Here is a 24,984-nt window from a genome sequence, read left to right as displayed (position 1 = left end):
GATGTAGGCATCTAAGTTAGCCTCAATAATTACCAACATACAGTAATAATTCATACCCAGCACTCCCAACTATACTCACTGAATTATTTTACAGCAAATCCCAGACACTGTAAGATTTTATTACAAGATATTCTCCTATATGTGGTTAGGAGTGAAACAGAAATCTCACTCCCTGCCCCATCTTCTCTCTAGTCCTAAAAAATATATATACATTTTTAAAAGTAGGTGATTAAACAAACTATGTCTATGGGTTTAACAGAAATCCCATGAGAAATGAAAAAAAGTACAAATGTTTTTAATTTTCTTCAAAAATATTAAAAAATAACTTCTTAGATTTTTTTTTCTGAGGTTTTATAAATAAATAGTATTTCTTTGTCAGAGAGAGAGAGCACAAGCAGGGCAGGTGGCAGGCAGAAGGAAAAACAGGGAGCCCGATGTGGCACTCACATGACCTGAACCGAACGTAGACACTCAACCGACTGACCACCCGTGCATCCCAACTTCTTAGATTTAAATAGGAAAAAGGGGTATTTCTTTTTCGAACTTTTATATTATTCTTACCATCTTCATTTAAAAACAGTTTGTTGAATCTTAATCCACTTGGCTCTTTCCCAACATATCGATGAACATATTCTGTTCCAAGATCATTAACAGCAATGGCATATTTCAAAGGTTTTACACATGACTGAAGACAAAATGGAACTTTGGTATCTCCAATAGAATGCCTATTTAAAAGCAGATTTAAAAAATAATTAAAATCAACTGGAAAAAATAATGGAATAACTGGAGTTATTTTTACATTTTAATTCTAATTTATAAAGGTTTTCCCATAATTTCACCACAAGTTTACTTGGATATTAAAGAATAAATATAAATTTTTAAAATACTGCAAAAAAGGGCAAAAGCTTAAAAGTACGCAAGTAATAATATGGTTCAGAATTAGATAATAAATAAGTAATGTGAAAATTTTCCTCTGAGGCTAAAAGGGTTTGGCCCTCCTTACTCCTACCAGTATTCAAGCATATAAAATGAACTAACCCTTTTAGAAATCAGTCACTACTTCTTCACCCATAGGTTTAATCATGGCTACACAGTGGTGGTTAGTTTTAAATAGGGCTCAGTTTGGATCTCACTCTATTCTCTGAGACCTTGTCCACAAACACCTTAGCCTGTGAACCATATCTACTCACAATTCCAGCCCCATTAAAATAAACAGCACCAAGTTTTGTGAGCTGTATTAAAGCTGGCATTAATGGCATTATTATTACCACGTATCCAAACAATAGAACAAAAAGAAAGCTCTATATGTTTCCAAACTGGGATGTAAATGAAGTACAAAATAGGTTTAAAAATGGAAAAACTGACTGACTCTATTATAATGTAAGGGCAGAGATCTTTCTTTTATTTACTGGGATCCCAGGTGCCCTGAACTATGCCTCAACACAAACCAGTCAATCATTCATTCAGAGTGAAACTCATTCACCGTGAAACTGGACACTACTAATAACCGCCCCTGGGCAAAAAAGGCAAAGAAAAGGCAAAGAAACACCAGAGGGCCAGCCACCTTACTTCCAAGTATATTATGGAATATAAATACATATGAATAGATAGTAAAAGTATGTAATATTCTTCCTATCGTGTTTAGGAATAATTTCTAATTCAGACTATAACTTCAACTTGATAATCATTCTTAAAACCTGACAAGAGCTTGTCTTATTACCTTTCATTTAAAAATACATATGTTCTAGTCCAAAGTCAACTTACCTAAAAGAATCATTTCCACACACAGAGAATGTTTAAGAGAACAATCACGTGCACACCTTGCATTATAATCATTTCCTCCAAATATAAAAATTTCCTTTACATGATAAACCATTTCCTCCAAATACAAAAGGTATCACTCTGTACTAGAATAAAGCCATGTCTTCCCATGTATTTGTGTCCTTTTATAGCACCCAACATTTAATTCAACACACAATTAAGGGTTAGTACATCTTACAGGCCCAAATGAGAACAAAAGCCTGTGATAATGGAGAGAACAACATACTAGAAGTTAAGAGACCCAAGTATTTGTTTTACCTCTGCCAGTATTAGAGGAATTTTGGGCCTCAGATACCTTAATAATGAATGGGCTAAGTCACAGGTCTTTTTACTGTAAATACTTGAGGAAGATAGTTGGTAAAAAATAAAAAGATAACTTAGAAAGAAGGTATTTAAGATTGAAAATTATAAGGCTAAACAACTTGTAGTTTTAACAAAATTTAGGATAAAATTAATCACTGATATAAATTCATAAAGCTATGTGCACTTAGGAGATGTACACCTTAGTTTATGTAAGTTATATTTTAATTTAAAAAAATACTTTAGTAAAAAACAAAAGGAACACAAAGATTGTAACTCTGAGCTTACCCTTCAAATTAATTAAAAAAATTGAATTTTCTGGCATGATTTTTCTGACTTGACAAAACCAAATTATAACATGATAAGAAATCCTTATATCTTACTCACAGCGTAATAAAAAGTCATTCTTGAAAAAATATTCCAGAATTTTATCAACTTTTCAAGGGCCTCACATGATTCATTGATTTTAAAACCAAATCATTCTCTTTGAAGTGCCTTCACACATCATTATCCTTTTTATAATTCTGCTAGAATGTCATTTGTCAATGGTTCTGCCTACAGCATGAGCACTTTCCAAAGATCGCTTTCATGGACTTATGAGACCCCGAGAGTTCTCACTTTGCAAGTGACAAAAACCGACTACTGTAACACTGTACTGTCTTAACTACCACATCGCTCATATCTAGAGCATGAGCAACAAAGACAATGAGAGGCTGTTACTGTTAAACTGTTAAACTAAGAAACAGAAACCAATTCTATTAGTGGTCAGTTCATTAGTGAATAATTTCATGTTTTGACAAGTCTGCTTTTCCTAAGAAAACTGTAATTGCAAGTACTTGAAAAATAAATACTCAAATAACAAGACTACAATTGTGAATGAGATGAAATACCTCATAAAACTTAGTGTAAGACTATTTTAGTTGAGTTTTTAAAAATTAAATTAAAATCTAAACTTATTTTCCTTCTTGAATTCCTGTCATGTTATGGCTAGTTTCCAATACAGAAGATGATCCTGTCTCCCTTGTGCTCACTGTTATGTAAAATTCAAAGCTTAAAGTTGATTTCCATGAATTTGAAATAAACTCACCTCTGTCCATCTACTGTACACACAGACACACCCCACAAATCAGGACTGAACTTGGCTAGCTGAGGAATATAATCTGCAACCTATGCAAAATATTGGGAAAAAAATTAACAGAATACAAGCAAATAATATTTCTTCTACCAAAAAATTCATCTTAATTAAGCTTCCATGAATAAAGAGTTATTTTATAGTACTCAGTGGCTTTGTGGTTTATCTTTTATAATAATATTCATAAAAACTAAGGGCAGAAGAGAGTTGAGAATTACAGGTAAGATCTAACTGACTTCTCTCAGTCTCCCTCGTCCCATGTTTTCCAATGCATTCTCAATTCCTAGAGAATTGAGAAAAGCACATTCTAAAAGAGAAACTAAAAAAAAAAGAGAGAGAGACTAAGACTTGATTTTCTTTAAACGTAAAGAAGTAGAACTTCTTTAATCAAAGTCATGGTAGCAGGGTTTCATTACCTAAAAACTTTCAATACAGAGAAAAAAAATCAAATAGCCCTTAGTATTTTATTTAGAGAATTTTTCAAATTTAATGTTTGAGGGTATCACATTTACAGAAATTCTTAATAAAGTTACTCTTTTTTTAAAGAGTTAAAAGCCTTTTCCATCGTCTGAAAATCAAAAAGAATTCTTAAACTTAAGATTTCTCTGTAGCCCTAATAACAAAACTGAATATTTAAAATATTTTAAAAGATTTAATCCAGTAGCTTCACTTAAGCTTAAACTTCTTAACTAGCAAAGCACACGAAAACTCCACAACCTGAATTTCTATACCTCAACTTGAGCTTAATTAAGTGACTGGTTTAGGAAAATATTCACATCAAAAATTTTACCTTTCCTCCAGACTGCTTTTTAGCACTTTCAAATAACTCATCAATGTGAGAGGTAAAAGACATAAAGTCAGGAATGACAAACTTTCTTCTAAAGGCTTGTGTCAACAAAACGATGTTGCTCTGAACACATCTGTGGAATGTAAGAAAAAAATTAACTTACTGGGTGCCTTTCAAATATTAGTAGTTGGTAATAACAATATTAATTAGGAGAATATTTAAACTATTGAGAAATTTGTCATTTTATATTACTAAAATCTATAAATTATACTTTCTATATTATTTTCTTTCCTTCAAGCAGTCTTTTATGAAGTTGCTTGTAGGCTGTTGAGCAAATTTAAGAAATAAATTAGATTGCCTAAAAATTGTGTCAAAGATTAAAAACCAGAGTGTTCCACCAGGTTAAATATCAAGAGCAACTAAAGACAAGTTTCTTATGCTCATCAGGGTTAAGCATTCAGTATGACATTTCGTTAACAAAAATTGGACTTTAATATGTCACAGTTGAGAGCCTGTTTATTGATCCATTAAGTAACTGCAGACATATATCCTTAGTTCCTATATAACTATTAGTAGTATTTCACAAAAAACTAAACTTTTTATATCTTAACATATTTTCTCTAAATTAGTGTGAAAAATCTGTATTTCCAAGCTAACAAATAGAGATAAAATCAACTTTATTTAGTCAGATTAGAATAAAATACTTGTAACAATAATGTATAATTTTAAATGAAATTATATATAAAGTAGTACAGTAATTAACTTTACTTATATGAATCACCAAAAATTTGAAATCACATTATTCTATTCACTATAAGATATGTAATACACTATGGAATAAAAGGTCTCATTGTTAAAAACCATTTAAAAAGATATGGTAAACCATGCGGATGGGAGAACATGAAATCTGATGATTTGAACCAATATTCTGCTATGTTCTAAAAAGGATTTAAGCCAAAAAAATCAATATATTAATGTAACCTTAAAGAAGAGCTTTTTAAATAGGTTACAGTGAACCACCTTCTAAGCTCATCTTCTTAAGAGTCTCAGTAATGTGGTAAGAGAAAGTTAAGCCACAAGCTACCGGAAGTTATGTAACTTGATTCCTCACAGGTAAATGATGTGATACTATATTAGCTTCTTTGGGAGGGAAAAAAAAAAAACATCCAAATTGGCATTCTTCATAAAAAGTAAGCTTCAACTACTCTTCATCTGTTCAACCATGAGAACATCAACATTTTGAGAAAGAGGATTTCCTTACTTTAAAGATAAGAGAACTACCTGCAAGTAAATAACCTGCATTAACTATAAATACAGAAACGAAGAACTAGACACTCAGTATTTCTTTTTTAGTTTTTATATCTCAGTATTTTAATTGTAATAGTTCCAAATGAAACATCAAATTAAAATTAAAAGTCCGATTTCACTTTTGACTATTAATAAAAAATTCAGAGATTATACTCACTTGGTCAGTATAAAATTAAAATACTGATTTAAAATAATATAGGTTATTTCCAATGACAAAGATGTACCCCAGTCACAACATGAAAAAATTATAGTCCTAATTTCTGTTATTAATAAATAGACATAGAAATAATTGACATCCCAGAGATAACAGATATTTACTTCAATATCAATAATTCAATGAATTGTTTTCTCATAGTTTCAAAGTTAATCTAAAAATTAAGTATGCCAATGATTTAATATTTAATGTTTTAAATAGCAATTTAATTTGCACATATGAGAGTTGTAAGAAATATATACTAAAGAACACATTTCTCAGTAGGAAAAAGTTAAGACAATTCCTGATGTTAAAGCACTGTATCTGTATCAAACTTAAATCCCAATTTTTCAAGAAGTTATACATGGAAAAATATAAGGACTACTAAGCAAACTTAAATTATTAACCTACTACTAACTATTTAACTATTTAAAATTAATCAGCACTTTTAAAAGGAAGCTTTATAATTAACAAAACTCTATAGTCAGTGAAACTGGTTTGTTATTGTTTTTCCCTCTATCAGAAGGTGCTAGTAAAGCTGTGGAACTGACTTCACTGGTGAATTACTGTGCAAAACACAAACAATCTTACCACATAAGAAAGTGTTTACTGCAAACTGATGAAAATTACATGTACTAAAGGTTTTCGTTGGGAGCTACTTGAATATACATGTCATGAATGGAACTAGAAAATTAGAAGTTCTACATAAAAATGAATTCTGAGAAGGAAGTGCTCAGACTTTTCAGCAAGTCACAGCTTTCTCATGCTTTGGCTTGCTCATCTGTTAACTGGGAATAATAATCTTTCTTCTTAAATGTTTATGATTAACAACTATAATGCACATGTTTTAGAAAGTATCTCCTAATTCTCATCAGTAAAATAACATAATGGAGATGAAGTTGTTTAAAAAAATCAATATACAGATACAAAGACTACCATTCATTTTCCTCTAAAACCAAAAAGACCAAAAAATCATGATCACACATAAAAATAGTTCTAATATCTGTATAGTTAAAAATGCATAAATAAATAAGGCATTCATTTTCAACACAATTATCTACTTCTATCAGTTTAAAGGATTATTGGCATTAAAAACAATTAATTATCTAGATGGGTACAGGCAGTCTCCAACTTTCAAACAGATTATATTCCAAATAGTATGCTTAGAATTCACTTTCCCTTAAAAAAAAATCCTATGTAATCACGGTTGCTCAGATTACCCTCAAAGGCTAAATAATATTAACCAACAACATTTTCTGGTAAAATTATCAACACACTGACTTCAACCAAACCTATCCACCTTTATAAATTATTTCCCTGAGAAAATGAATTCACTGTAATATCTCCTTCCCATCAGCATGGAGAGGAGTTAGTTTATTTAAGCAACATTAAACTAGAAAACTTCTTATTTTGAAAAAGAAAAAAGAAAAGAAAGAAAGAACCTCTCTGGAGCAATCACCTTTCTAGGTGACCTCAAAAGGTTATAGTCAGAGGTTTGAATTACTTCATTCGAGAGATGAAAAGAGAAATTGTTACGCCTATACGTGGAGACTTTTCCATTGCCTGCTTATATAAAACACTAAGCATTTGTCAAGTTAGGAACTGACTGTATTACAATCATCAATTTTTTTTTAAGAAATTGGATTAGTATTTAAAATATGGTAACTGCTATTCTTTTATATAATTATAGGCAGAAAATAATATGATTATGTTTCTTGGCTTCATAATCAGTATACTTAGTTTACTTTTAATTTCATATTTAAACATAGCAACATGTTTATAAAGCACAAAAAATTTTAAACAGACTAAAAATGTATAAAATACTGCTTTCATTTAAAATTCCAAAGCAATTCCTCATACCTATTATCAACAGATCTACCTACCACCTCTTGACAATTTCACTCTCAGGTACACTAAAATAACTCTTTAGAAGGCGCCATAATCAAGAGTACTTTGCTCGGAGAGTTCATGAACACTAAAACTAATCCTTATTGCAAAGGCACAGCTAACAAATTATTTCCTCCCCTTCACAAAGAAACATATTTCAAAGATTCAAAAATCTTACCACTAATTCTAACACGAACCTAAAATTTATACTTTATAAGGTCAGCTGAGTTAACAGAATCAAGAACCTTTGTGGTAAAAAGACAAGAATCCAAAACTGTCAGCAGTGCTTCACAGCATGCCAGGAAACTCTGAAGGACTTCAGTTAAACACATACCTTAAAATGACTTAATACCTAGGATATTTCCAGGAGACATCTAGGACAAATCATCAAGTCCCCAAAAGAAAATAAAACTAAACAAAAATACATACATACATAAAAATAAGCTTTCAAGGTAGATGCTAGAATTCTTTGCATCTATCTCAACTTACCCTATCGTCTAGAAAAAGCCAATGTGTTACAGTAGTGTTTACAGTTTTATACTGGTTTTTACCTAACTCTTATTAGTTTAAAATGCCATTTACTTCTTTGGGATCCATTATAAACGTGCTATCTTTTAAACCATTAAGAAATCAGATAAGTAGGAAGACATTAATGAAGATAAATACTAAACAAATAGGCAAATATAGGAAAATCAAAATAAGCATGTTCATTCAACCAAATCAAGGTATTAATCTCTAAAGCATTTTTAGTTTTTAAATATTTTCAGGGAAATAAAAGCACTCAAAAGCCCATGTATCAATAGGTCTGAAGAGAAAAGAGAAGCAGACAATGGAGATACGTAAATCTAAGGAACACATGCTGTCTGAAGCCTTCTCATTTTATGACGTCAACTAAATCACCTTGTAGGAAAGAAACAGAGACCATATTCAAAAAGCCCGTAAGACATGCAGAAGAACTGGAGATCAGTTTGTGACAAGCCAGAGTGTGCTCTATTCAAACTGAATGCAATCTCCATATACTGTAAATTGGAAACATCTACGCCTACATTTCCTTAGAGTAGTTTCAAAGAAAGTCTACTCTTACACCCCTGTGCATCATAGAACCTTATGTGCACCACCTTTGTCAAACAATTGATGTTTATAAATCCCCCCTTTTTTCCAGTTACACAAGAAGCACTGGCATTCAAAGATGCAGTTTTGTTTTAAAAGAAAAATCACCATATAGCATAGCAAATCACCATTAAAGGTTTGGCAGAATTTTTTACTTTTTAAAAAGATCTTTGTCTAGCATGACACCATCTGATGTTGTTTGAAGAGTTAATCTTAACATATCCATACACTCTTTCAACCTGGGATCAGACGTTCGCAATCCTGTAGATTTGAGTGCCTGTTTTTAAAAAAATAAGAGTTTGTAAATACATAGTGCAAATAATGTATATGCTTATTCCAACTACAAGTTTTTATTCCTGTATATAAAAATTTCTACCCAGGACCTGAATAAGTATATGGGCATTTTAGTGTCACTATTACCCACTTCCTGGACAAGTTTCTCATTGTTTCTTTCATTTTCTTTCACTGATTACCTTGAAATGAGCATGATGAAAATTTGAAAACATAATAAGAGAAACAGTGTCAGTCAGGATCTACATGTCAGATGAGCTTTAAGACTACATTTTGATATTACTGCATTATTGATTCAATATTACTGATTTTTAAAAAGTGTAACACAGAAGAATATAAAAACTTACTGTAATAAATTTATGAACAGGTATTTTCTCTTGTCCTTCTGCAATTGTATAGAACAGCAAATCTTCCAAGCTAGGTAACAGACCCTGTTTTATTTTACTAAAGGGAAAAAAGAAAACAAAATTAATCCTTGTGCAAACGTTCTAATGGATTTTAGGTATATCCATTATTAAATAATCACTGAATCACACTACAGCTAAGCTGATCTACTCATCAAGACTACTGTCATGATAAATGCTAATTCACCAAACTCAAACCAGTTATTACTGAAAAAGTAGAAACTTATTAACGAATATAGATTTTTTTAAATCCCAGGTTTTAAAATCTTGATTACCATTTCTAGTGCTACTAATACCGAGTCATCTGTTATGGTGATACCTTCCAGTACAGCCTAATACAACACCAACTCTAATTATAGAGCTCAGCAAATGTTCGGGTAAGAGTCAATACTTTGCTCTGTTTTTTTAAAAATATGATGACTATATTTACATATTATTAAAATGTTAACCTGATTATAAAACCTGGGGGAGAGAGCAATTACATACTGGACAATAAAGACTAATATACTAGCTCTGAATCCTAGCTATATACTTACTAGTTGGGTCACCTTGGATAAATTAAAGAACCTTTCCATGGTTCAATTTCCTCATGTGAGATGAGATAATAGTGCCTACCTCACAGGGTTGTTTATTGTGAGGATCAATTGACTGGAAACATTCAATGCATTTAGAATGATGACTGGCAGAAAGTAAATACTCAATAGATGGTAATTGTAGTTAATATTTCTAAAGTGATCTAAGCTTATGTATACAGACCAAATGCCACAAATCACAAAGGAGACTGTTAGAATATAATTTTTTTACTATAAAAAATACATTAAAATCTTAATTAACTAATAAACTAGTATAAGATGCTGTAGTTAACCAAACATTTAAACAAGAAAGGAATTTTTTCCTATCCACTAAAAAGCTTTCAAGTAAACGATAATGAAATTATAATCTTTTTTTTAGCTCTGAAACTATAATTAACCCATTTCCATATTCTGAACATCAATGACTTTATTACAGTGATGCAAGGATTATAGATCTAAGATAAAACAGATCTCCTCCCCATCTGTTAAAATGTGAGAGAGAAATACAAACACGTATGGCACGCTGTATAAAATATTCCGGAAAAGACTTTATATTTCAAGAAAGCAATAGAGAAAATTAAACAAAAGGAAAGGATGGAATAATACTCATTTTAATAATTTTAGGACTTAATTGAGAACAACTCAACAACTCAGTGGGTTAATGGCAAGTTTCACAGGAAAACTGTATACAATACTTTTGTAAAATAGACTGTCACAATTGCTTCTATACTGTTAAAAAGAGCTTTTCTAGGTATCTAAATATTTCCTGAATTACCCAAAGATTATTTAATAGTTCCATACTTCAGTAAGACCATACGTACTTAATATTTCCTAATATAATTACCTCCCTATTATTCGTGGCCCATATATTTCCATCCTAAAAGACAACAGAATATAAACTTGGTTCACAGAACATGAACAGTTATACAAACACATATCAAATTTCTCCTAAAAGAAACATTAATGTTGATATTAATATCATTTAAACTGGCTTTCAAAGCTGTTACACCAACTTTTAGGTTTTAAAATCAACCTTAAAATGTATCAATTTCATGCCAAAGTTTTAAAAAATAAAGAGTATTACCATAATTTAATGGCATATCCTGGAATTATAAACTTCTATGTATGTAATGAAACAGGAGTTCAGATAGGTCAAGAAGCTTCCCAAGACTGCAGAGTAGCAAAAATGGATTTAGAACCCATATCTCCAAATCCAGAGCCCAAATTATTCATTACTACAGTATACTGTCTCTCAAACTTACTAGCTAGTTATTAATTTCACAAAGTAGAATTTTTCTAGGACTTACCCTGATCCAAAACCATTAACAGCATTCAACAATACTGATGACTTAATTATTTAAAGAAAAATTGAGCTAGCCATCAAAACAGCAGTGGAAAATAACAGATCAATTTTGTACAGAAAATGGTTTGTCAAATAAACTTCAGATAGTGATAGTTTGTCACTTTAAAAAACTGCAGAATAAGCTTTCTATATATTTACACCAGTAAATGGTATTTGCTTTGCCTAAAAGCTAAGCAAATGACATAAAATATACACTTCTTTAGCTTATGGTACAGAGCACAAAAAAATTTAAATGACCATATTATTGTCACAGCTAGCAAAAAAAGGTAAATATTTACTTGCTTTTGGATGAGACTAATTTTTATCCATAAAAAAGAGATTTAAGTCATCTCTAAAAAATGTGCTTACAAAATAAATAGGTCAAAATTGATACCTATCTCAGCATTTAAAAGTTCACACTCTGATTTGAGAATGAGTTAGCATCAACTCTCTGGTAAACAAATAAATGACAAGATTCTCCCCCAAACTTCAAAAGAGGAAGAAATTACTCCAAAGATCTTTCTTGATGTTACCCCCTTTTCTCTCTCCAAATTTAATTAATACGACTTTGTGGCAACATTTCACAGTAATGTGTTTTGCTATTAAAATTCAAAAGCTAAGGGGCGCCTGAGTGGCTCAGTCATTAAGCGTCTGCCTTTGGCTCAGGTCATGATCCCGGGGTCCTGGGATGGAGCCCCACATTGGGCTCCCTGCTTGGCGGGAAGCCTGCTGCTCCCCTGCTCTATTCCCTCTCTCGCTGTGTCTCTATCAAATAAATAAATAAAATCTTAAAAAAAATTCAAAAGCTATAAACTATAGTTTTAAGCATATAGTAACTAGAAAATCCTTCAGGCATACTCAAGTTTTAATGACAAAAAAATAGATTATAGGAGGGCGCCTGGGTGGCTCAGTGGGTTAAGCCGCTGCCTTCAGCTCAGGTCATGATCTCAGGGTCCTGGGATGGAGTCCCGCATCGGGCTCTCTGCTCAGCAGGGAGCCTGCTTCCCTCTCTCTCTCTCTCTCTCTGCCTGCCTCTCTGCCTACTCGTGATCTGTCTGTCAAATAAAAAAAAAAATAGATTATAGGAGACTTTCAAATCACCACATTCGCCACTAGTGATGAACCTGAGTGAGCCGTCCAGATTTCCTATGCAAAAATATAAAATGGTTATGACACTCAGCAACTAAAATAAGATATACATAGAAGATCAGGAAATCCAAAGAAAAATACTGTTTCATACTTTTTTATTCTTTCCCTTTTATTTCCGCTTACTTCCTAATTTCTGCCCTTAAGATCCTTTCACTCTCATTTTGTGCCTTCATCTATCTACCCATTCCTTCCTCTACTTTATACCCTTACAAAATACTTGCCTAGAACATTAAAAATCATTACTTAAGAAGATGAAAAAGAAAAATACCATGTATTTAACTGGCATCTATGACATGTACAGCATATGTTAGTTGTTGCTTACAGTCTAAATTGAAAATAGAAGACTCACATAATGAGGAATTATAATAAGACTAAGGGATCCACTCTGAAAAATTACTTCACTGTGGGCTAATAACGTAAAGCATTTTTAGAAGACACAGAATTTCAGCTGGACTTGAAAGATGGTAGGAGTTGAAAACATGGCAACAGAAAGTGATTTCCAGCGAAGAAAACAGAACCACCAAAGCAATGAAGGTAAACATTCACTAGGTGTTTACAAGGAACACCAGTGAAAGCCTAAGATATATGAAAGTGCCCATTTCTCCTTATGAGCTGTGAAAATACTTAATTTTCAGGGTTGAGAGAGATCTATATAAACAATAAATGAGACTACCTCCCCAAAATGTAATATGGAGTTTAAATTCAGGGCAAATTTCTGCAACATGAAAAGAGGTACTATCTTTGTTTATTGATCAATCAAATCAGTTACCCAATACCAAAGGACAATTTAAGCTCCTCAGTCTGGTATTCAGTTCTCCATATTTGGCTTTGTACTATCTATTCCTAAACTTATCATTTTAATTAATTAGACTCACCAACCTGCAAATAAATCCTGCTACTGTGCCTTTAATTTTTTTTATCTATAAGCCTTCTGTTTATAACCTTCCTTTTCCTAATCCTGTAAGGCATCAATGATCATTTCAATCATTTGAGAGGGCTTTCCCCAACCAGATATTCTATACTCTTTTTAGCATGCACTGGGCTGCATCACTAAGTTTTGCACTTCTCTAATACAGCCTATTGTATGCTAAGCATTGGGGATATAAAGATGAATAAAGTAAAGATGCTCTATAGGACAGAGAAGACTACAGCAATGGGGCAAGTACTAGGACAGAAGTGTATAAGAAAAGTATTGGCAAGTACAAAGTAAGCATTCAATTTTGCCTTGATGGGTGGGGAAAATCAAGTAAATATAATTTGTAATTAGGAACAATCCTGTAAACTCTCCGTCATCAGTTCAAAATTTTATTAATTAAAAAACTAGTATCAAATGAAAGGAGGAAAATGAAAGCAAGCCTTTAACTAAGGACAGCAAAATGAGAAGAAAAAAAACTGAAATCAACTATATTATCCTATTTTGTTAAATAACATTTCATGTTATCTGACTTCTCTAAACTATAAACCTTCAAGACTGGTGTATTACCTTCTTTTTTTTTTTTTGGTGTGTGTGTGTGGAGGTTAGCTCCATGTACCTCAAATGCATTGTTTAGTATGGTAAACCTATCAGATAATTAGAAACTTTTCCCCCCAGCTAGATTTAAAAAAATAAATAAAAGTCCAGGGCACCTGCGTGGCTCAGTAGTTAGGCATCTGCCTTCAGCTGGGGTCATGATCCCAGGGTCCTGGGATAAAGACCCACATCACCCCACATCGTGCTCCCTACTCAGCAGGAGGTCTCCTTCTCCCTCACTCACTCCCCCTGCTTATAGTCAGTCCCTCTCTTGCTGTCTGACACTCTCTGTCAAACAAATAAAATCTTTAAAAAAAGAAAAAAAAAAAGATCCACTAAGAGAACACAAAAGAATGCTTTGGTATTTTTACTTATGTCATCATCTTAAAACAATGATCTTTAAAAAGAAATTGGAGTTGTTTTTAATCAGTCTATCATTCTGAATTTCAAGTAATCTGATTGATAGTAATAGTTGTCCATCAACACCAGCAAATTAGATTAAACCAGTTGAGACTCACAGACATGGAGAACAGTAGTGGTTCCCAGAGGGGAGAGGGGTTGGAAGTGGGGGCCAAAATGGGTGAAAGGGATCAAGAGGTACAAACTTTCAGTTATAAAATAAATAAGCTATGAGGATGTAACTTACAGCATGGGGGAACACTATCAATAATATTGTATCCACTTTGTATGGTGACAGATGGTAACTAGACTTACTGTGATCAATTCCCAATTCATGAATATGTGGAATCCCTATGTTGTACACATGGAACCCATACAATATGGTATGTCAATTATACTTCAATAAAAATTAATTTACTAAATAAAACTATGGGGTTAAAAGTTGAACTGATGAGGGGCTGACCACATATCATAAGTCTGACAGTCTGACAGTCTGACAAGTGACAAATTCTGCTTATTCTCCAAATCATTTTGCCACAAGGCTAATTATTGGTGGAATTTAAAAACAAAATCTTACATATTTTAAGGCTTTACTGTTAAGAAACGATCTCCTACTATCTTAAAACCCTATGTGCTAAAGTAAGGTTTACAGATAAGGACTCTGATGTCAGAGCCCAGCACCATGTCTAATGTCACACAGTTCTTAAGTGGCTGGACCAGAATTAGTCGTGGAAAGCTGGTCTTTGGTTTCTAGTCCTGGATACTTCCCGGTATACCACACCAACTACGTTCAGTTATTAGCCCTCCATTTTAGAAGGAACACCTGGAGCTCACTCAGAATAATGAAAAATAAAAGACTCCTTACACACTGAAGAATTTCTAACCAAAATGTTAACGGGAATTACGTATGTTAGATAACTAAACTGTTGTTCAACCTTGTTAAAACTGTATCCTATACAAAGCGAGGATCAGACTGTATTAAATTAGGGCTGCTGTTCTGATTGGACTTTATTGAAAATTACCGAGAGAATGCCAGAGTGAGAAGCACCAAAGCCATAAATCTTTACGTGAGAAGTGGCCAGGCTCTCCATACAGTTGATGGCAATTTGTCCACATGTACAACTTTAAAAGTCTAACCCGGGTGGCAGTCTGCTGGTCTCTGAGAGGAGGACAAGGACCTGGGCAGGTCAAGTCCCTGATATTCCACTCTGTTATTCCTTCCAACCACCTATTTCCTCAGTCAAGTATCCTTTAATAAATCACTCCAGTTGTAAAAATACACATATTATGTGAATTGTTATTGTAAGCACTTTAATACCATTCTAGAAACGATGTCTTTGAAATAATTAAAACATGTAAATAGAAGTTAATGTAAGGCAGACTTCAGAGATACAAAAAAAAAAAAAAAAACCAGCTCTGAAATGGAAGGTGCAATATTCTAAGGGAATTAATTAACTTCAGTCAAGGAAGTATTCAGGCAGAGATAAGTAACAATTTTCAGAGAGTATAAAAGAAGAGGAAAAAACATCAGCTGGGGAGATGGTTTGTTTTCTTTTTTTTTTTTAAGATTTTATTTTTTATTTATTCATTTGGGGGGGAAGGAGGGACAAGGAGAGGGAGAAAAAGGCTCCCCACTTAACAGGGATCCCAGAACCCTGGGATTATGACCCCAGTTAGCCAAAGGCAGATGCTTAAATGACTGAGACATCCAGGTGCCCCAGGATATGGGTTTTTAAGGTCTCTTCCAATCCTGTACCTAAAAAAGTAATCAATTCAGTACAGTATTTTATTAATCTACTAGCAGATGAAAAAAACAAAGTAAGTCCTAATATTGCAGGAACTTTAGTCATTTAGTTAGGCCATTTTATGTGGCCAACTTAGAAAATATGTACAATAAGGTGGAATTAAATGTTTTCAAAGTCACTTCCAATTCTAATTCTCAGTTTTTGAGCTGCTAAAATAGATGTCCTCCTAAATTCCTACACTAAAGACTATAAACTTTACTCAGAAGATACATACACACACACACAGGATCTATATTCACACATTTTATATAATAAGTCTAATTATTTGAATGCTTTTTAAAAAGAGAGAGCACTTATGTCACTGAACTGTAAACTTAAAAATGGTTAAGATAAAAGATTTTTGCGTTATGTGTATTTTACTGGAAAATTTTTTTTAAGTGAAAGCAAATTAGGCATGGAAGGTGAGAGTAAGAGAAAATAGGCAAAATGGAGACATGAAGAACAGAAACAAGATATAGCAACTGAGGATACAAAAATCCACACAGGAACAAATCTTTCAAAGTACAACTAGTCAGACTATGAGAATATACGTTACACAACTAAATACAGTTTAATGTTGGGGCCGCCGACAGCAAGCTATAGCAGCCCCCGTTTTTGTACAAAAGTTTTATTGCAAGACAGACATGCCTATTCATTTACCTGTTGTCCATGACAGCTTTGCTAATAACTGCTATTTGTTTGAATAGTATTAACATAGACCAGATAGCATGCAAAGCCAAAAGTACATACTACTTGGCCCTTCTGAGAAAAAGTTTGCCAACACATGCCTGAGAGGATCACTATAGCAATGCTCCCTTATGGTAAACTCTAAGTTGGAACAAGAAATATTAAACTTTATTCGTTATAACTTTTACTGTAGCAAAAAAATATGCAACATTTTCTAAGGAGACCTATACCGAGAATAGTTTAGGAATAAAAAAAGCTTGATGTTTGCAAATAGTGAACACAAGTGGATAATTCTGATGAGAGCTGTACAAAGACTCACAATCTTTTTTAACTTTTTAATGTAATGTAGGTACTTCCTGTAATATGTACCAGAAACAGGATATTAGGTTAGCAGACTAAGCAAAGTAGAGATTTACAACTTTAAAATTTAACAGATGTGGTTCTTCTAGTTATAGAAGTTATATATGCAGTTGACCTTTGAACAACATGGGTTTGAACTACGGGGGTCCACTTATATGTAGATTTTTCCAAATGCATTTTTACTGCAAATGCATTTTCTTTTCCTTCTGATTTAAACAACATTCTTTTCTCTTGCTTACTTTATTACAAGAATATAGCACATAATACATAAAACATAATAAAATATGCATTAATTGACTGTTCATGTTACTAGTAAGGCTTCCAGTCAACAGTAGGCTGTTAGTAGTTACATTTTTGGGGAAGTCAGGAGATTTTTGACTGTGAGGGGAGGCTGGCACCCCTAACCTCTACATTATTCAAGGATCAACTGTACTCATAATGAGAAATCTTAGTAACTCTAGAGAGGCAGGAAAAACAATGTCCATTTTCACAAACTACAACTGCTGATATCATTTCAGTTTATTTTCCTCAGATACAAGTTTTCTAAGCTTTTTTTTTTTTTTTTTTTTTTTAAGCTTAAGGATCACTTAAAGAGCATACTGCACAGTAAATTTTGTATTCTAACTTCAGGCTTACCATTGTCTTATACCCCCAAAAATATGTGTATACATCTTAAATGACTGAGTAAGAAACTTTCATATGAATGTAGCATCATTTACTTAATCATTCCACTAATGTTAAACCTAAGTTTTTCTCCATTCTTCTCTAGTATGCATAATACTGTGCCAGAAGTATTAGTGAATAAATCTTTCTACAACTCAGCCTAGGTGCCTAAAAATGTATGAATATATTTAAAGTTTCATACAGTTTAAAAACAGTTCTTAAAAGTCTGCATTCCTAAGAACTCCCACCAAGAATCTTAAGTGCCCATGTCGCTCAGAATACCCTCATGAAAGTAACAATTTAAAAATCTTTTTTAGGGGCACATGGGTGGCTCAGTTGCTTAAGTATCTGCCTTTGGCTCAGGTCATGATCCCAGGGTCCTGGGATCAAGCCCAGCATCAGGCTCTCTGCTCAGCGGGGTGCCTGCTTCTCCCTCTCCCTCTGCTCCACCCCAGCTTATGTGCGTGCTCTCTCTCTCTCTCTCTCTCAAATAAATAAAATCTTTTTTAGGGGCACCTGTGTGCACACTTTTAAGTGTTTCAGCTCTTAGTTTCTGCTCAGGTCCTGATGTCAGGGTCATTAGATGGAGCCCCATGAGGAGCCACGTTAGAATCTGCATTCCGCGCAGAATCTGCTTGAGACTCTATCTTCCCCTCCTTCTGCCCCTCCCCTCTAAAATAAATAAATCTTAAAAAATCTTTAGAAGTCTGTAATAGAAATTAGGAGGCAAAAATATATATGCAAATCCTGAAAGTTATCAACTTACTGTCCATTATGTAATATCCATAGTTCCATGTTAAATTATTGCTTTCACTACAAATATTTCTTTAGAACTCAGTAAGCAATGTTACATACCAACCAGAGAATACTTCCCAAAGGAAACCAAGACAACACATTAACATACTCATACCACATTGTAGGTGGCCAGAAAAATTACCAAGTACAATAATTAGTTGCATGCACCCTGTCTCATAACCAAAGCAGTTTTATACCTGAGCAGATCTAAGTATAAAATCTTAGTGTCTACCTAAAAGCTATTTAACTCACTTAGAGATATCAACAATTAATAACTATTTTTACAAATATATCTGTTCACTCAGCTTTCTTAAGCATTCCTCTTACTAGCAAATGACTTAAAAGGTGAAAAGGCCAACAGGCAACTCCTTGATTTATACAGGATTTAAAGACTGAGCTCCTCAAAGAATGCAAAACCTACAATCAGACTTTCAGTTTCTATAGCTATAATTTTTCTTCACTTCATAATCACAAGGAAGTAATATATTTTTACTTATTTCAAATAACTTTTTGAAACTCAAACCCACAAATGTATTCAACAAAGTTCTCTTCAAAATGACATTTAGCTTTTTCAGATTAAAATAGTGCCCCTCCCACCCGTTACTTTTCCCTACCTACTGCTTCAAAAAAAACCTGAATTCAATTTGGTAGTCATTTCCTGAGTTAGTTGATTTTGAGTAGGCAGACTTCTTTGTAAACAGTAAAGCCTGAAAAGAAGCTAAAACTCAAAGACACTAAAGTTCAAGATCTAATTCATGCTTTCAGTGAACTTCATCTAAAAATTAATAAGCAGCATGTAGTTTGTTAATTACAGATCACCACAGATACATTCATGACTAAAGAGATGTATGTAGTTTAATATAAACATTAGACAGCAAATAATGTTATGATGTATGTTACAACTGGCCATTAAAAGTAAACTAAAACTCACTGATAACTGTAATTTTTAAAAAATTTTTAATAGAGGAAACCACAAATAAAATCAGAGGGGTTCACTGAAAGCTCCCAATTAAATATATTTCAATCTCAATTTTAATGAATTATACATATGTTCACTTTTACAAATGAAAAGCAAACACATTATTAAAGGATGACAGAATTTTAGTCACCTATTTCAGAGAGGTTTTTTCACTTTGAAACGATCTGTATCTGCCAAATACTGTCTCAACTTCATTATCAGTACCGTGTATAGACCCAATTCAATGTTTGCTGAAATGCCTAGGCATTTACTCTTACTCTGAGATTTAATTCTTATAGCATATGATTCAATGATTCTTTGACCCTCACTTTCCATTTAATCAATATTAACTACCAAAATAAGTCACACAATCTGAAGCTAGGGTGCTGTGGGTAAGAGAGGCCGTGGGAGCCTTGATCCCAGGATCCCAAGATCATGACCTGAGCCGAAGACAGACAACCAAGTCACCCAAGTGACCCTTAATATATTTTTAACTCTGCATATTTAAGATACATTTTTTTTAAAGATTTTATTTATTTATTTGTCAGAGAGAGAGAGGGAGAGAGAGCAAGCACAGGCAGACAGAATGGCAGGCAGAGGCAGAGGGAGAAGCAGGCTCCCTGATGAGCAAGAAGCCCAATGTGGGACTCGATCCCAGGACGCTGGGATCATGACCTGAACCGAAGGCAGCTGCTTAACCAACTGAGCCACCCAGGCGTCCCTTAAGATACATTTTTAAAGGCCATGACTTCATGCAGATAAGCAAACATTCAATTACTAACTGCATCATGGGTATGCAGTTTTTGACAGATACTACCAAACCACCCTCCAAAATAGCTGAACTAATTTATACTTCCACTAGCAATGTAAGAGTTCCTACTCCCCTCACCATCTGCATCACTTGATTTAACTTAACATCTGCCCATCCGATAGGGTAAAAATGATCTCATCGTTTTGATGGAATACTGTTTCCTGTATCGTCAGTATTGTACCCTGAATGAATTACCTGCTTACTAAAGAACATACATGTGCTGATATTTTCCCAGCCTAGTCCTTTTGTTATATCTTTTTCCTTTCTAATTAAACAATAAAATGTCCAAACGGAAGGTCACAAAAATGTCCCTCATTCCCACCCTGCTAGCCCTTTGTCACTCTTTACTCTTTACTAAGATAGGATTATCTTACTTCTGAGCTTTACAGAAATGAAGCATGGATGCTTAATGGGGAACAGTATGATAAAATGTCCATGATGGGCAAGCATTTGGCATTAAGGTTGATCAAGACTACTGAATGCTACAGCATGGTTTGCGATTTTGATATAATGCTCACTCCAGTCTATTGGTATTCTGGAAGAAGAGTGGTAGTTTGAAATCAAAACTCTATAATTAATCTCAGAACAGTATGCAAAATAGATTGAAATGGGACAGAAGAATGAATATGGGGGCACAGAATTTAAATGTGGGTCATCAAACATGTGGAGATAAATGTAAGAAAAGAGTTTGGATAAGAGAAGAAATATTACCAAGAGAGTCAAAGCTGAGAGAAGGCACATGTTGAGAAGACAGACAAGTGGAAAAGAAGCAAAAGCTTTAGCCTCAGGGTTTACTCAGTGAGCAAATCCAAAAAAGAGCCAGGAAAGCAAAGAGAACAATTTAAAAAATGAAGATAGCCAAGCCAAGTGGTTTTCAAAATGATGAAATGATAGCAACAAAAATTAGGTGTACTCCAGTCAAAACTGAGCTCAGATCATTACATTTTCTCTAAGATACGTAAGATAGAAGTAAAATCTTAAGTTGCATCAGGAATCTAAACCAGACTGAAGCTGGTTGAAGGAGATGGCGTAGCCTAGGATGACACTGGTTCAAAGAATCGGACTACAGAAAAAAAATGTAAGTAGGTTAATGTGCTTATATCCCACCTCTTTCCAGAAAATAATACGGTAAAGTTAATAAAATATAGTAAGACCAAGTAAAGTAGGAACAAGAAATAGCTCAGCCGTGTTAATTAATGAAAGTTGTATGGTTACTCAATTCACTCTGAGCTTACTGAGTATACAAGCTAAAAAGATAAACAGTGCAAATCAAGTAGTTTTATGTTAGTACAATAATTTCTCAAGAGAAATTTTTTCTGGAAATTAAAAAAAAAACAAAAGAAATTTCTCATATGTGAGCCTAAAATTCAAAGGTCAATGTCCTTGTCATGTTTTACAATAAATGAAGCAATTTCTTATTTAATAAAGATTTATGTAGTATTTAACACATATCAAATATTGTCCTAAGCCTTTTACAAAACGTCAACTCATTTAATTTTCACATGGCTCTTTCTTTTAATAATCCCCCATAAAACCTGGCAGAGTCCTGAGTGCTGGCATTCCAGATGGCTGGCTGACTGAGGGATGAACTGTGCTTTGGAAGCTGAGCATTAGAAAGGATAACAGGATGAACGGGAGGCTTACCTCCAGAATGAGAGAAATGTTTATCACACAAAGGCAAAATCGAAGGAGTCGAAGGAGGAAAGCTACATTTGGAAACCACAGCATTCAGGAAATCGAATCTTTCATAAGATTTAAAAAATTTTTGGCAATCTTGAGACCAGTGCTCTTCAACTTCATATGTGGATTGGAGGCAGCTGGGGTTCACTCTTTAAATCCTTGACTGAAAGCTCTCAGGATTATCATATACTTAGATTGTTCCTGAGCCAGTCTAGCTATTACTCCAAACTTTGGTGGCAGAAAAATAAACTCCTTTATACTAAGGTAAACAAGATTACCTTATTGGTTATTCAAACTCCCGGGGCATCTGAGCAAATATTCTTAAAGGATTCCCTCTCTAGATCGGTTTTCTTTGGTGGTTAGGATATAGTACACGACAATTTTTATGCATCATTGTCAGTAAGTATTAGCCAAAGTGTTTGAAAGTTATTGCTAAGAGATCATCTCTTATTCAGAAGACAATGAAGCTAGAAACTTCTGGGAAACATGTGAATCACAAAAGGAGCTCAATTTCCTAACTGACAAAAAGGGAAAAAAAGAGGGACACTAAAGCCACTGAGGAGACACAGACTGGAAGACATTTTCAATAGAAAGCTGCTCCCATTCTACAGCCTTAAGAACAACTTTTAAATGCTGGCAATTGCATTTTGCAATTCCGTGACTCCAGGCTCAGGTATTTAAACGAGTTCCAAGTCTCATCTCGTAAACCAGATGATAAGGTACAAGAGAGTTCCACATGAGATTAAGCACACATTCTATTCCCTAAAAAACATGAGAGGTCAAAATTTAACAGAAGTCTAGCTTTCTGGACCCCGAAGGGATTTAAATCATCTAAGATGTTAAATGACCTGCCTATGGTCCTACGGCTACTTTGCCACACAAAATCATTATCACAGAATACAACAAATTTTCCCCATCACGAAATGTGTGTTTTTTTGTTTTGTTTTTTTAAGTGACATTTTTCAGTCTGGGAAAACTTTAGCTTGGAATGTTTTAGGAAGGTGCCAACTTCAATTACAGGAAACATTAGGCCGGCCTGAGACTGAAAATACAAAAATCAAACGGCACTTTCAGTTTGACTTAAGGTGATCTGAGGCTGGAGACAACGTGGAACGTTAAGTCACAGGGAGGCAAAAGAGGTCGCCTAGTGTCAGGACAGCGTCCCCAAAACAGTGAAGTATAAAGAAAGCCTACAGATATATTTTCACTCACATGGAAAACAAAGTTTGGGTCCATTTATGTCACACAAACTATCCAAGAAACTGCTTCCCATATTGTGTAGGAAAACCCACTGCGTTTTGGGTCGGAACTGCTGTGCGGCACAGATGACAACCTTCTATCGCTAAGCCACGAAGGCTACAAGGCCCGGATTTTCCAGTGTTTACCAAGTCACGCTTCATCTTGGCTATTCTGGTTTTTATTTTTTAAAATTCACCCACTCATGAGAGGCATCGGACAGGCCAAGGCTGGTCCCAGGACAAACAGGTAGTCTCCTCCGGCGCGCCCCATCTCGGCCACATGACTCTCCTCCTAATCTCGCTGCGAAAACACGATTTCCGGCGCCCCAGATGGCTGCGCAGCGCGCCGGGAGGCGCCACTCCAGAAAGGTTACGAACGTTCTGCCACGCGAAGCTCCTAAGGAGACCGTGGCAGCGAGCGAACGGGGGCGGCTCAGGGGAGAAACCCGAGCCGGGGAGCGACGAGTCAGGAGCCGGGAAGGCACCGGGCGGGCTCCACACCGACTCCCGAATGTCACCCGGCGGAGCGGTTCGTGCGGCATCACCCACGAGAGCTGGGCCGGCGCCAGGTGCTGCAGCCGGGGGCCGGCGCGCGGCGCACGCGGTGCGCACAGGCGGCCGCGGTTCCCGGGCGGGGAGGACGGGGGGGGCGGGGAGGGGACCAGACCGTCCCCCCCACCGCGGCCCCCGCGCGGCTCCTCCCGGGCGGCCCGCGCCGGGGGCGGGGAAGGGAAGTGGGGGCCTAGCGGAGGGGCGACGGCAGGGAAGGCGCGGGCGGGGCCGGACCTAATCACATGGCGCAGCCTGCGCAGGCCGCCGGCATCTCTTTCTTTCTCGAACCTCCGCTCCCATCCCGCCCCACCGCAGGCCCCTCCCGGGCCCGCTGCAGGGGGAGGCCGCCTCCGCCCGGCGGAGACACTCACTTTTCGCCCGAGGCCACCAGCTCCTTGCCCTCACTGTTGCCGAACGCGTCCGTCTCCCCGGGGCCGTCCTTGGGGCCGGGAGCCGACGGGGCCGCGGGCGGCGCCGCCCCGGGCTGCTGCTGCTGCTGCGGCGGCGGCTGCGGGCCCCCCTTGCCCAGCTCCTGCAGGATCTCCGAGGGGGAGCTAGACAGTCCCCGCGCGAGGGGCCCCGCCGGCCGCCCGCCCCCGCCCCACCACGGGTGGAGACGCGCGGCGGCCGCTGGGCCGGCGGTCCCCTGTCCCCCGCCTCGGGGACGCCGGCACTGTGTGGCGAGGGGCTGCGCCCGCCTCAGAGGCGCGCAGGAGGCGGCGGGAGGCCGCAGGAGCAGGTCGCGCAGCACCGCCGAGCCCCGCAGGCGCATCATGCCGCCGGCTCTGTCAGCACCCGCTCGGCGGGGAGGATGCTCGGGGAGTGAGCGGCCGCTGTCCTCCGGAACGCGGCCTCGGGTGGGACGCCGAGAGGGCGACAGAGGACAGGAGCGGCGACGTGGGTGTGGTTTCGGTTCCGGCTCTCGCAGCTTCTGCGGCTCCTCCGCGGCTGCGGGCTGCTGCTCCTCCTCACACGGCCGAGAGCTCCGCACTGAGACTGAGGCGCAGGGGAGGGCCGGGGACATTCCGCGCTCACCCTCGTGGGGGCGGGAGGACACTGGCGTCCTTCCCCCTCTCCCCGCTGCGATTGGCTCGTCCCCTCGACCTCTCTCCTGATTGGTGACTGGAGCAGTCAAATTTCTCTCGGCGCCGGGTGCGCGCTGAGTCGGGGCGGGGGCCGGGGCCGGGGCGGGGGCGGGGGCGGGGGCTGGGGCTCGGGCGGAGGAGGTGGCTGGGGAGGGTAACCGGACTG

General features: G+C 36.4%; 1 protein-coding gene across 3 annotated transcripts in view; it reads right to left on the bottom strand.

Moving 5' to 3' along the window:
- The window catches only part of GLS (glutaminase), an 81,866-nt gene extending 57,119 nt beyond the window's left edge, over window positions 1–24,747 (bottom strand). For all 3 annotated transcript variants that reach the window (XM_047720617.1, XM_047720618.1, XM_047720619.1), the window contains exons 1-6: window positions 24,105–24,747; window positions 9,177–9,273; window positions 8,694–8,815; window positions 4,044–4,173; window positions 3,209–3,288; window positions 562–725 (exon numbers count right to left, since the gene is read on the bottom strand). In XM_047720617.1, coding sequence (XP_047576573.1) covers window positions 562–725; window positions 3,209–3,288; window positions 4,044–4,173; window positions 8,694–8,815; window positions 9,177–9,273; window positions 24,105–24,508 — 997 coding nt within the window. In that variant the 5' untranslated portion in view covers window positions 24,509–24,747. The remainder of the gene's footprint in view (window positions 1–561; window positions 726–3,208; window positions 3,289–4,043; window positions 4,174–8,693; window positions 8,816–9,176; window positions 9,274–24,104) is intronic.
- Between the last annotated feature and the right edge of the window lie 237 nt (window positions 24,748–24,984).

This window comes from Lutra lutra, chromosome 3 (genome assembly GCF_902655055.1).
Source record: "Lutra lutra chromosome 3, mLutLut1.2, whole genome shotgun sequence".
Taxonomy (NCBI): Eukaryota; Metazoa; Chordata; class Mammalia; order Carnivora; family Mustelidae; genus Lutra; species Lutra lutra.
The sequence above is the reverse complement of the archived record's forward strand: the minus strand, read 5'-3'. Positions and strand labels throughout refer to the sequence as shown.